The sequence below is a fragment of the Pan paniscus genome, chromosome 8 (assembly GCF_029289425.2).
Source record: "Pan paniscus chromosome 8, NHGRI_mPanPan1-v2.0_pri, whole genome shotgun sequence".
Lineage (NCBI taxonomy): Eukaryota > Metazoa > Chordata > Mammalia > Primates > Hominidae > Pan > Pan paniscus.
In genome coordinates this window covers 15,723,880-15,736,429 of record NC_073257.2, presented here as the reverse complement: position 1 = coordinate 15,736,429, position 12,550 = coordinate 15,723,880, and the positions used below count along the sequence as shown (strand labels likewise).

At 50.3% G+C, this 12,550-nt stretch overlaps 1 protein-coding gene across 8 annotated transcripts in view; it reads left to right on the top strand.

The window, feature by feature from the left end:
* Nucleotides 1–9,797, top strand: part of LOC117974479 (uncharacterized) — a 50,390-nt gene extending 40,593 nt beyond the window's left edge. For 7 of the 8 annotated variants that reach the window (XR_008619860.2, XR_008619856.2, XR_008619857.2 and 4 more), the window contains one exon: nucleotides 9,479–9,797. Coding sequence is in view for 1 of the 8 variants with exons in the window: in XM_063607228.1 (XP_063463298.1) it covers nucleotides 9,479–9,641 (163 nt within the window). In the remaining 7 variants the exon portion in view is untranslated. Of the gene's footprint in view, nucleotides 1–1,530; nucleotides 3,785–9,478 lie in introns of all 8 variants that reach the window. The other variant, XR_008619862.2, reaches the window with a different exon arrangement.
* The last annotated feature ends 2,753 nt before the right edge of the window (nucleotides 9,798–12,550 follow it).

The window sequence follows — 12,550 nt, the reverse complement described above, 5'->3', positions numbered from 1 at the left end:
GCACACATGTGGGCTGCCGGAGTCTTTAGAGTAAACAGGAGCTCACAGAGACCTGGCTGCTCCCAGAAGCACTCGAGACAGCCTCCCATGACATAATATCGTTACCATGGCAACAGGGATATTCACTACCAGAATCACAACTATATTTTACCAATTTAGTGCTCTACTAAACACAAAATAATGCCTTCTTTAATGATGCTGGGCTGTGGTTCTTAGAAACACGGAGCCCCCTGGAGCGGGAGCCCAACTGCAGAATAAAAGTGCAGAAGGAAGGCCCCACTTGTGTGGAGAGGCGCTGCGGTCTCCCGGCATGAGAATCTGTCACAGTTATGTGTCATGGTTCTCCATAAGAACTTTTGCAGCAAATGGCACCCACACGCCTTGGTGGCAACTCTTCCAGCCTGGGATGAGATCGGCAGAGCCTGGGTCTGAGAACTGCAGCCAGCGACTCGCTGGGCTGTTCCATGTTCCAGGCAGCTCCGAATCATCTTTTTTTTCTTGAGACGGAGTTTCTCTCTTGTTATTCAGGCTGGAGTGCAGTGGTGCCATCTCAGCTCACCACAACCTCTGCCTCCCGGGTTCAAGCGATTCTCCTGCCTCAGCCTCCCAAGTAGCTGGGATTACAGGCATGCACCACCACGCCCGGCTAATTTTGTATTTTTAGTAGAGACGGGTTTCTCCATGTTGGTCAGGCTGGTCTCGAACTCTCGACCTCAGGTGATCCACCTGCCTTGGCCTCCCAAAGTACTGGGATTACAGGCGTGAACCACCGCACCAGACCCGAATCATGGTTTCTGCACATGGAGAAAACCACGTGGAGAAAACCGGCAGGAGAAGAGCATGGGGCAGGGTCTGTAGGAAATGCTCAGAGAGCTTCCTGGAGGCAGGGCTGGGGAAGGCACAGGGGAGCCCGGCTTCCGCTGATGGTACTCCCTGGATGGAGGCAGGGCTGGGGAAGGCACAGGGGAGCCCGGCCTCCGCTGATGGTACTCCCTGGATGGAGGCAGGGCTGGGGAAGGCACAGGGGAGCCCGGCCTCCGCTGATGGTACTCCCTGGATGGAGGCAGGGCTGGGGAAGGCACAGGGGAGCCCGGCCTCCGCTGATGGTACTCCCTGGATGGAGGCAGGGCTGGGGAAGGCACAGGGGAGCCCGGCCTCCGCTGATGGTACTCCCTGTATGGAGGCAGGGCTGGGGAAGGCACAGGGGAGCCCGGCCTCCGCTGATGGTACTCCCTGTATGGAGGCAGGGCTGGGGAAGGCACAGGGGAGCCCGGCTTCTGCGGACGTTTCCTCCCAGGATGAGGGAGGCAGGGCTGCTGGAAGACGCACCTTTCCTCTCACTGCACTGCCATTTGTCCCAACTCATTTCCATTCTATGTTGATTGGTTCAGAAAACATCCTATTTGGCAAATCCTAAATAGTCTCACTTTCTGTCATGGTCGTGGAATCTCTCCATCTCGACAATGGAACTGAATCGTAAAGCGACTCTAGCTCTGAATTCCTACCTCTTGCCTTTTGGTTTTTTCCTAGAAAAAGGAAATGGAAATCCTTCCTGTTCTTCTCCGCGTCCCTTCGTAGAAGGCTGCCTGAGAGGTCAGCACAGGAGTCCTCTAAGTGCCCTGCAGAGAACACAGGTCTCGGAGCCGGACAAACCTAAATTTTGAAACCCACTTTGAGTTTGAACTTGGCTGTGGGAAAGTTACACAATCGCTCTAAGCCTCTGTTTTCTCATCAGTAAAACAGAGAGGGGTTGCTTGTGTGAGAAGTGGCCGCTGCCAATCATCTGCCCGTCCTTCACTCTCCCAGGGGCCATGGGTCTGTATTGCACACGTGTGGGATCTTCCTCTGGACCCTTCGGACATGGTCCACACGCTGCCCTCAGGATCTGCTGGGGTCTGCACGGGGGGTGAGATGTGAACCCCGACCACGTGCACCACAGAGAGGAAACTGGGGGGATGGAGGTGGGGACAAGGCCAGGTCACCTTCAGGCGCCGCCCGCCAGCAAGGCGGTTTGCACCCGGCTGAATGAGCTTTAAAAAAGACAGTTTTTTCTGTAGTTTAGAATCATGGTTTCACTAAATGGCGAAATAATTTTATGCCACTTCCCCTACTAATTACCATCTCATTATTATTAGAAAGGATGGTTTCCTTGAAGTCTAGAAAATTTTGTTCCAGTCCATTTCAACGGTGCAGGAGAAACGTGGCTTCCATTCCGAGGAAGACGGCGACACCTAGTGACCGTTCCCTCGCGGTGCGACGGCCTCACACCTGTGCGGCGGGTCCCCCGGGGTGTAGGGTGCTGCGGCCTTGCGGTCTTCTCCTGCGCTGCAAGGCAGTGCATGGTGGCAGATTAACACCTGGATGAACACGGGCAGGTCAGGAGACAAATAAAACCCAGAGGTCTTTGAAACTTCAAAATCCCGTAGGGTGTGTGACCCCAGTGAGCCCCACGCTACATCCAGCGAGAACCAAGAAGTGATGGTGTAGACATTCTTGGGTCCCCCAGACAGAACACACTGGGAGTTACTGCCTCTTTCTCATCCCGAGTCCTCCTGACTTTCCCCAGCACCCATCGTGGCTGCAGTGGGGCTGTGGCCAGGACACAGGTAAATGTAATTTCCCTCCCCTTCCATCCTCGCTTTCACATCGGTGTGATTGACTGACGGCCTGCAGACTCTCTCCACGTGCGGGTGCCCTGCAGCCTGACACACAAATGCGTTCATCCTTCCCCTTTATCCTGACCCCGAACTAATGAGGCAGCTTCCTGAGACAAAAAGGATGCTTCTCCTCGTCCCCCCTCGCGCTCTGAAGTGGGAAAAGATGTGTTCCATCTGTTCTGGAATTTTCACTGTAAAGAAGAGAATGAATTTTAACTGTGTTTTCGACATATCCCTAAACAAGAAGTGGTTTATAGAGTGAAACCATTTTCCCTTCATCTAAAATTTAAAAAAAAAAAAAAAGAGAGAGAAAAGTGCAAGACTGAAGATGTGTGTTGAGCAGGGTGAGGAAGCGTGGGGGACTCGGCGCTGGAGGGGCCCCGGGTGTGTTTAGGGTTTGTGGTCAGGGGCCCTGGGCACCAGGTCCAGTCTGAAGCACCCGGGGGGATGGACGATATTTGTGTAAGAGAGGGACAAAGGGACAGCAGGGTGGCCAAGCAGAGACGCGATTCCCTCTGTGCCCTTCCTGGACCAGCTTTGTATTCTAACAGCAACGTCTCTGCTCTTGGGAAGAGCTCCTCGGTGATTACCTGCCCGCCCCTTGTCTCCTCTTATTCCCGCAGCCTCAGGGCAGGGCCGCCCAGCTCCAGCTCGGACACACACCTGCTCCAGCTGCTGTGCTTGTCACAGGCCCAGAGCGCCACGTGTCCTCTGCGGTCTGTGTGGTCGGCGCCGTGCGTGGGACCGCTGTGAGTGACCCTCCTCTTGTGTCACAGAGCCACTGTACCTGTGTGCACCTGTGCTCTGAGACCTGGATACCCCTGGAAGGACAGACACCGAGGACCCGAGTGCACTGGAGTCCCGCTCCCACAGATCCTGCTGCTGGGAGAACTGTCAGCCAGGAATGGGACTGCGATGGGGAATTCCTTCTGTCAACACACTTTCTAATCTAAGCTCGAGACTCCACTTCCACACTAGCGCAGGCTTTTTCCCCCACATCTCCTTCTCTGCAGCCGGGGCTCCTGCCGGGTCTGCGGAGCCCAGAGCCATGCTCTCTGCCGACTCCATCTCCAGATGCCTGCCCCGGCACCCACGCTGCTGCCAGGACACCAGTGAACCCAGGCAGGGTGAGCAGGTTGCAGCAGGGTACCGGGAGGAATGCCTGGCTGGCCTGTGTCTTGAAATCAGTCTCATTGAACAATCCGGGAAAGAGATGACCTTCTAGCCTATTCTAAGGCTATCGATGTGAATTGGATTCTTCCATTTCCCCTGAATTCTCTGATTAAAATGATAATTATGCAATAGCTGTTTTCCATTTTAAAAGCTGAGTATGACTTCCCTACTTGGTGGAAGGCTGTCTGCCCAGAAAATGCTGCTATTTAATGCTTTCTGAAAAAGCGTTATCTGTATTGTATGCATAGAATCCACTTGTTGCCACAACGCCCCCTTCTAAAAATTATCGCTCGGGCAGAGACGCAGCTGGCTGGATCTGGTTCTGCCCCCACCTGGTCCCTGGGTCCCCTCTGAGGCCTGAGTCACCTGCTCTGCGCTGACTTCTGCCTCCTCTGGATGGAGGCCATAGCCATCATTGCACAGAAGTGCACCTGCATGCAGTGGAGTGACTAACGCCTGGCTAAAATGTCCAGAAGGCGGGGGCCAGTGGCCTGGGCAGACCCGCACTGGCTGGCCGCACCTGCCTGGTTTGTCATCACTGGTTTGTGAATAGGCTGGAAATGCAGAGAAAATCCAGACACTACACCAACAGGAAAACGAAGTCTCCTCAGCCTCCCATCACACAGCCACCCTCAAGTGCCAGGACGGGCTTGAGGTGTTTCTCCTGCTGCTTTAAAGCAGATATAGATGTCAGGCCGTTCCATTCGCAGCCATAGCTCACTCCTGGGTCTGGCTGTGGAAAACCTGTTTCACTGTGGAGAAATGGGGCAAAATACAAGTTATACATAGTCATTTTCAAGTACACATTATATATATTCTGAAACATCAATAGGATTTCCACCCAGTTCAGGACACTTACCTTAAATGTACTTCAGCCTGCAGCCTGGGTAGTGTCATTTTGTGAAAAGGATGATATGCTATAAATAACTGTCCGTCAGACCTAGAAGTGGGATGGCTCATGAATAATGCATGAGCTGTGCACAGCAGCGCTGCCCTTTGAATCAGAGAACATGTTTTTCCCGATCTCCAGAGGGAGAAAGCCCTCTTTCAGCCCCCTTTTAAATTCTTCACTTGGAATGAACCTGCCTCCTTCTTGGAAAATCCAACCCCAAATCAACACTCAAGTCCTTGTGTTTTCTTCTCCCCACTTTGAAGAAAGGGTGGCTGTGGGTTTGAGGGTCTGAGTCTCTCCTCTTTGCCAAGGCTGCACAGCTGTAGCCCCCAGTCCATCCACCTCCAGGTGCCCGAATCCATGCCAACAATTGAAGGACACGCGAGTGACCCTGCTACCGCAGGAGTGTGTTGCAGCCAGGGCTGACGGGGAGCAAACGCAATAACCCTATCTCTGCCGGACTCGCACCTGCTGCCCTCCAGCTTGGTCAGGCGACTCCCACGCAGGAGCCGGGTGACAGGCCTGGAGGGTGGCCTTGCTGGGCCCAGAACCAGCACACCCTCGAGGCAGAGCAGCAGGTCAACCTGCCATTGCCAAAGGCCTGTTGCTCTCCTGCTCCGCCAGCCAAGGCCTGGAAGAGAAGGAAGGAAGAAACAGGGCCTGAGTGCCCTGGCTGGGATAATACCAGGACCAAGGAAGGGGACGGAGAACGGCCTCTGCCTCTGGAAGGGAAAGTGATGGGGTCAGGAAGGAGGAGATGGTCCCAGAGCCAGATTGGAACCCGCCAATGCCAGGGACCAGCAAATAATTGTTGAACAAATGAATGAATGAGTTGATTGTTCTAAAACTTTTGATAGTCTTGGAATGGGGACAGTCCAAAGCTATAGGGTCTCATGGGATCATTCATTCTTTCATCACACGGCTGTGGAGGACGAGGCTCTGTGCCTCTCATCTAGTGGTGGATTTAGAGGAGTTATGAGTCACAAATGGGGCATCTGTTTACGATCTTCTATGGCCCATTAAGGGATTCCCATTCACCACTTAAGCCGCAGGACAGGGGTATCGCGTTCCTTTTCATTCTCCGATCACTCACTCACCCGCTGAGAACTGTGCTGAGCCCACCCCGTGCCCACAGGACATGGGGCCCACAGTGAAGGGACGGGGAAGTGAAGTCAGGGAAAGAGGAAAAAGACAGATCCATTAGACACAAGACGTGGCGCGGGATTGTTTAGGAAACTGCCATCTTCCTGAAAATATATATTGTCTTTTGATGACTCCCTTCTTAGGGACAAGTCAAATTAACTGAAGAAACTTCTTTTCCCCTTCCCCAAATTTTTGTTGCTACCATGCAGATATGGATTTAGATGATAAATATCATATATAAAGAGGCCACGAGACTTCTGCTCACTTCCTATCTGCCGTGTCCCTGGCCCTGTGCAAATAAAACCTCTGGCATCTGCATCTACCTCAGAGCCTGCTGCTGCCACCATTGAGAGATGGAGAAGCAGGAGAGTGTCTGGGGAGGCAGGCGAACCCCAAAGACAACCCACAGACTCTATTCAAACAGGAGCTCGAGTGTGAGGAGGCCAGCAAGCCGCCTCCCTGGCCACAAAATCTCAGTCATGAAGGTAAAGGCCAACTACATTTTAATGCAATATGTTTTTAAAAACCAAAGTTAGTACAAAAACCCATGACAGACAAAATATCACAATTTTAAAGACAGAATTGCTGATACTGGATTTTTTTTTTATCCTATGTCTCCAATATGGCTCAGCACGGCACCGGGCCATTGTGTCTAATTTCGATATTAACTTGGCGTGATTTTTTTTCTTTTTTTCTTTCTTTTTTTTTTTTTTTTCACTCTGTCGCCCAGGCTGGAGTGCAATGGCGTGGTCTCGGCTCACTGCAACCCCCACCTCCCAGGTTCACGACATTCTCCTGTCTCAGCCTCCCAAGTAGCTGGGACTACAGGTGCCTGCCACCACGTCCGGCTAATTTTTTTGTATTTTTAATAGAGATGGGGTTTCACTGTGTTAGCCAGGATGGTCTCGAACTCCTGACCTTGTGATCCACCTGCCTCGGCCTCCCAAAGTGCTGGGATTACGGGCGTGAGCCACCGTGCCCGACCAACTTGGCGTGATTTTCTTTGCATTCACGTGGATGTTTTAGGAGAGCCACGGCACCCTCTGCCCCTCACTGTCCTCATCATCCACCAGTTCTCCACTCGATGCCAGGTCCCCAGCTGGCATGCATGACCCCACTGCAACATGCTCAGTGGCCCCTGAACCTCCTCTAGGAGATGCCCACACTGGGTTGTAACTCCCTATGCAACATCGGCTTCCACCACTCGACGGTCGGCACAGAACCTGGTCCTCAACCACCCCTGAATACATAAACGATCCTATGAATCAATCCATCCATGAATCAATCCCCCAAGCGTGATCATCCAGACGGGATGCAAAAGATCCCGGTCCTGTTCTCCTTTCCCTTCCGCTTAATACCTTCGGCTTCCTCATTTTCATACTCCAGCCTCCTGCCTCCTGACCCACACACACCCCATCCCTAAGCCAGCAAAGCCGACGGGTCCAGGGGTGACCTGCCGGTGAAGAGTGACAGAGCAGAGGCACCTCCTAGGGACTGGGGTTCAGACGACCTGGCTCTGGGTAAGACATTACTCTAAACACGTTTCATGGTTTGTGTTTCCGCTTATATAAAATAGTCATCGGTAGGATTGCCAAGGGCCCAGTTACATTGAATTTTAGATAAATAATAAATAATATTTTAGTATAAGTATATCCCAAATATTTCATGGGATATACTTATAGCACAAAAAATATCATGTGTGATTTATCTGAGATTCACATTTAACTGGGTAACCTGTATTTTTATTTGCTAAGTCTGGCAGCTCCATCACTGATGTGCCATTTTAAAACTTCAGACATCACTTTGGCAACAGCATGGTGACCTCATCTCAACCCCCAGCTGTGCCTTCGAGTCTTATTCAAAACGGCATCTTTTTAAACTCCTGGAAGGACCAAGTCTCACGATTTTTTAATACGTGATATTTGTCATCTAAATCCATATTTGTGCAGTAGCCACAAAAATTGGAGGAAGATCACAGCTGTAATCCCAGCACTTTGGGAGGCCAAGGCAGGTAGATCACAAGGTCAGGAGTTTGAGACCAGCCTGGCCAACATGATGAAACCCAGTCTCTACTAAAAATACAGAAATTAGCCAGGCGTGGTGGCAGGTGCCTGTAATCCCAGCTACTCGGGGGGCTGAGGCAGGAGAATCGCTTGAACCAGGGAGTTGGTGGTTGCAGTGAGCCGAGATCGCACCACTGTGCTCCAGCCTGGGGACAGAGCAAGACTCCATCTCAAAAAAAAAAAAAAAAAAAATGGAGGCAGAAGAAAAGAGGTTCCTTCAGTTCACTCGGCTTGTCTCCAATAAATGTGTCATTGAAAACAACATAAGTTTTCAGGAAGACTGGGATTTCCTAAACAATTCTATGCCACGTCCCATGTCTTACGGATCCGTCTTTTTCCTCTTCCCCTGACTTTACTTCCCCATCCCTTAACTGTGGCCCTGACCTCCTATGGGGCACCGGATGTAATCACTGCATTTCTCAGTGGGTGAGTGAGTAATCAGAGAATGAAAAGGAAGGTGATACCCCTGCCCTGTGGCTAAAGTCATAAATAGGAATCCCTTAATGAGCCACATAAGATCATACAGAGATGTCCCATCAACAAAAGTCCTAGAATGATAATAATAATAAAGTCTTGAAAGATGTATTTTGGGGTAGGATATTAAACACAGAAGGAAATTAACCTGACACCAGGCATGTCAGCCTCGGTTCCCAGACCCTCGAGCACACACATCAGGAGACCCAGGTACAGGCTCATCTGTCTGAGTGACTTTCCAGCCCTGTGCTTGGCCCCTTGTCTGGTTCTGTCCATTGTCTGCCTTCTCTTCCTAAGCCATCCCTGCACGTCCTAGGCAGACACAATGACGGAGCCAAGGACTCTGTGAACGAGGACAGGACATGTTAGCAAAGTCCTCAGCTGCCTGACACTGTGGTGAGCCCATGGGAGGAAAACCATTGGGCTCCAACCCTAAGGGCCAGTCGTCACTGGGCCACAGAAAGGCACACAGACAGCCATCAGTGGGGCTCCAGGTGCCTGATGAGGAAAGACAGCAACATCTCATGCTTAGGGCATTCCCAGCTCAATGAAATAAAGGCAATATTTTATTTAGCAAAAATTGTCACTATTTGTTGGAATGAGAGTCCCTCCTCAAGGCTCACAAACTGTCTCCAGGAGGATTTGTGCCATGGACTACAGCAGGGAGATTGTTTTATCATTATGATTATGAAGTCCTACCCGGCAAAGTCTGAAAATTGTGGTAGAGAAAGCATAAACCTTCTGTGTCTGTGAAGGAAAATTGTTATTGCTACTGAATATATGAATTGCAAAATGCCATAATACAAAGATTTTTTAATGCATTTCTGTCATATAGAGGGAGAGTAGAAGCTGCTTGAGTTTATTTAAATATTGTTGACAGAAAACTGCTGTCTTTAGGAGCCTAGCCATGGATTAAGATTCATATATATACACATATATACATGCAAATTAAAATGTTGAAAAAGAGACACTTATCAACATAACCTTTAGAAAACCAAGAGAATCTTGTAGCCTGAGAGCATATTCACAGGAGAAAAGGGAAATTCATGAACACCTCATTTTACTTCCACCCGTAGGAGCTGGGAGATGGGAACGTCACTAGACCACGAGCCGGAATTGCTGCAGAAGGATTCCCACACTCTGGGCCTCCGTGGGCACCACGAGGACTGGATGTGCGACCCCAGCTCTCTGGGTCTCAGTTTCGTCTCCTGCAGAGCATCTGAGCTAGACCGTCTCTAAAATTTCATCAAGCTCCTGTGTTCCATTCTATTCTGAGATGCCCAATTCTTATGCCTGCTAAAAACCACAGTGAGAAATAATAACCTATGTCCAAATTTTTGTTTCCTAGGAGAAATATCAACATGCGTCTGCCAAATAAAATATTGTATTAAATGAGTTATTTCAAAAAGTATTCTTTGACCACCTCAACATGTGTTAAAAGGAATGCCACATGTTAAAAGGAATGCCTCATGTTACACGGAGTCCTTGTAGGGTAAGAAAGAGAGGTCATCTGTGAGACAATGACTGCTTTTGAAACTCTCCACATAACCATGGCCAGCACTGACCCCTGTTGGAGTAAGATACAGGGAAGAGGCAGCCAGGCAAGCTGGAAGAATGGAAAAAGAAAAAGAGAGTCTAAGAGACAGGAAATTTGATACCAAATCCAGCAGCCCTGCATCCTCTATACCAAACCCAGGAGCCCTGAATCCCTCTACACCAAACCCAGGAGCCCTGAATCCCTCTACAACAAACCCAGGAGCCCTGAATCCCTCTACACCAAACCCAGGAGCCCTGAATCCCTCTACAACAAACCCAGGAGCCCTGAATCCCTCTACACCAAATCCAGGAGCCCTGAATCCCTCTACACCAAACCCAGGAGCCCTGAATCCCTCTACAACAAACCCAGGAGCCCTGAATCCCTCTATACCAAATACAGGAGCCCTGAATCCCTCTACACCAAACCCAGGAGCCCTGAATCCCTCTACACCAAATCCAGGAGCCCTGAATCCCTCTACACCAAATCCAGGAGCCCTGAATCCCTCCACAACAAATCCAGGAGCCCTGAATCCCTCTACAACAAACCCAGGAGCCCTGAATCCCTCTATACCAAATACAGGAGCCCTGAATCCCTCTACACCAAACCCAGGAGCCCTGAATCCCTCTACACCAAACCCAGGAGCCCTGAATCCCTCTACACCAAACCCAGGAGCCCTGAATCCCTCTACACCAAACCCAGGAGCCCTGAATCCCTCTACAACAAACCCAGGAGCCCTGAATCCCTCTATACCAAATACAGGAGCCCTGAATCCCTCTACACCAAACCCAGGAGCCCTGAATCCCTCTACACCAAATCCAGGAGCCCTGAATCCCTCTACACCAAATCCAGGAGCCCTGAATCCCTCCACAACAAATCCAGGAGCCCTGAATCCCTTTACAACAAACCCAGGAGCCCTGAATCCCTCTATACCAAATACAGGAGCCCTGAATCCCTCTACACCAAACCCAGGAGCCCTGAATCCCTCTACACCAAATCCAGGAGCCCTGAATCCCTCTACACCAAATCCAGGAGCCCTGAATCCCTCCACAACAAATCCAGGAGCCCTGAATCCCTCTACAACAAACCCAGGAGCCCTGAATCCCTCTATACCAAATACAGGAGCCCTGAATCCCTCTACACCAAACCCAGGAGCCCTGAATCCCTCTACACCAAACCCAGGAGCCCTGAATCCCTCTACACCAAACCCAGGAGCCCTGAATCCCTCTACACCAAACCCAGGAGCCCTGAATCCCTCTACAACAAACCCAGGAGCCCTGAATCCCTCTATACCAAATACAGGAGCCCTGAATCCCTCTACACCAAACCCAGGAGCCCTGAATCCCTCTACACCAAATCCAGGAGCCCTGAATCCCTCTACACCAAATCCAGGAGCCCTGAATCCCTCCACAACAAATCCAGGAGCCCTGAATCCCTTTACAACAAACCCAGGAGCCCTGAATCCCTCTATACCAAATACAGGAGCCCTGAATCCCTCTACACCAAACCCAGGAGCCCTGAATCCCTCTACACCAAACCCAGGAGCCCTGAATCCCTCTACACCAAATCCAGGAGCCCTGAATCCCTCTATACCAAATCCAGGAGCCCTGAATCCCTCTACACCAAATCCAGGAGCCCTGAATCCTCTATACCAAACCCAGGAACCCTGAATCCCTCTACACCAAACCCAGAAGCCCTGAATCCTCTATACCAAACCCAGGAACTCTGAATCCTTCTTTACCAAATCCAGGAGGCCCAAAACCCTCTATATCAAATCCAACGTGTCTGGACCCCTGTATACCAAACCCAGGAGGCCCGTGGCCGTCTATACCAGATCCAAGTACCTGTGTGAGAGACAATGTGAACTTGAGACCATGAGAACGACGCTATGTCTGACCACATCGTGTCCCCAGCATGTGATAGGATAGTACTGGATTGGCCACAGAGCCACCGATATGCGCAACCTGTACAAAAACATCCACTTTTCAGGGAGGTGAAGACACAAGGGAGGGGGTCAGGAGGCACCTGCCAGGAAATGTGCTGTGTCTTTTAACTCAATGACCGTTCCACACCTGGGTTACAACACCGCAGTGTCTATGGAATGAAATGGGGGAAATAGAAAGTGAGTAAGGAAGGAAGCAGCACTCAAGAGTTTTATCAGCCAGAGAAAAGTTACTGTTAATATTGTTCCTAAGTTGTTTTTTGATTTTTCTTTCTTTTTCAAATAGAACCTGGATCCTATTGTGCTATATATTTTTTTTCTAACTTGACATGGCATCACCAGCCTTCTCTCTTGTTTCTAACTTGACATGGTACCACCAGCCTTCTCTCTTGTTTCTAACTTGACATGGTACCACCAGCCTTCTCTCTTGTTTCTAACTTGACATGGTACCACCAGCCTTCTCTCTTTTTTCTAACTTGACATGGTATCACCAGCCTTCTCTCTTTTTTCTAACTTGACATGGTATCACCAGCCTTCTCTCTTTTTTCTAACTTGACATGGTATCACCAGCCTTCTCTCTTGTTTCTAACTAGACATGGTATCACCAGCCTTCTCTCTTGTTTCTAACTTGACATGGTATCACCAGCCTTCTCTCTTGTTTCTAACTTGACA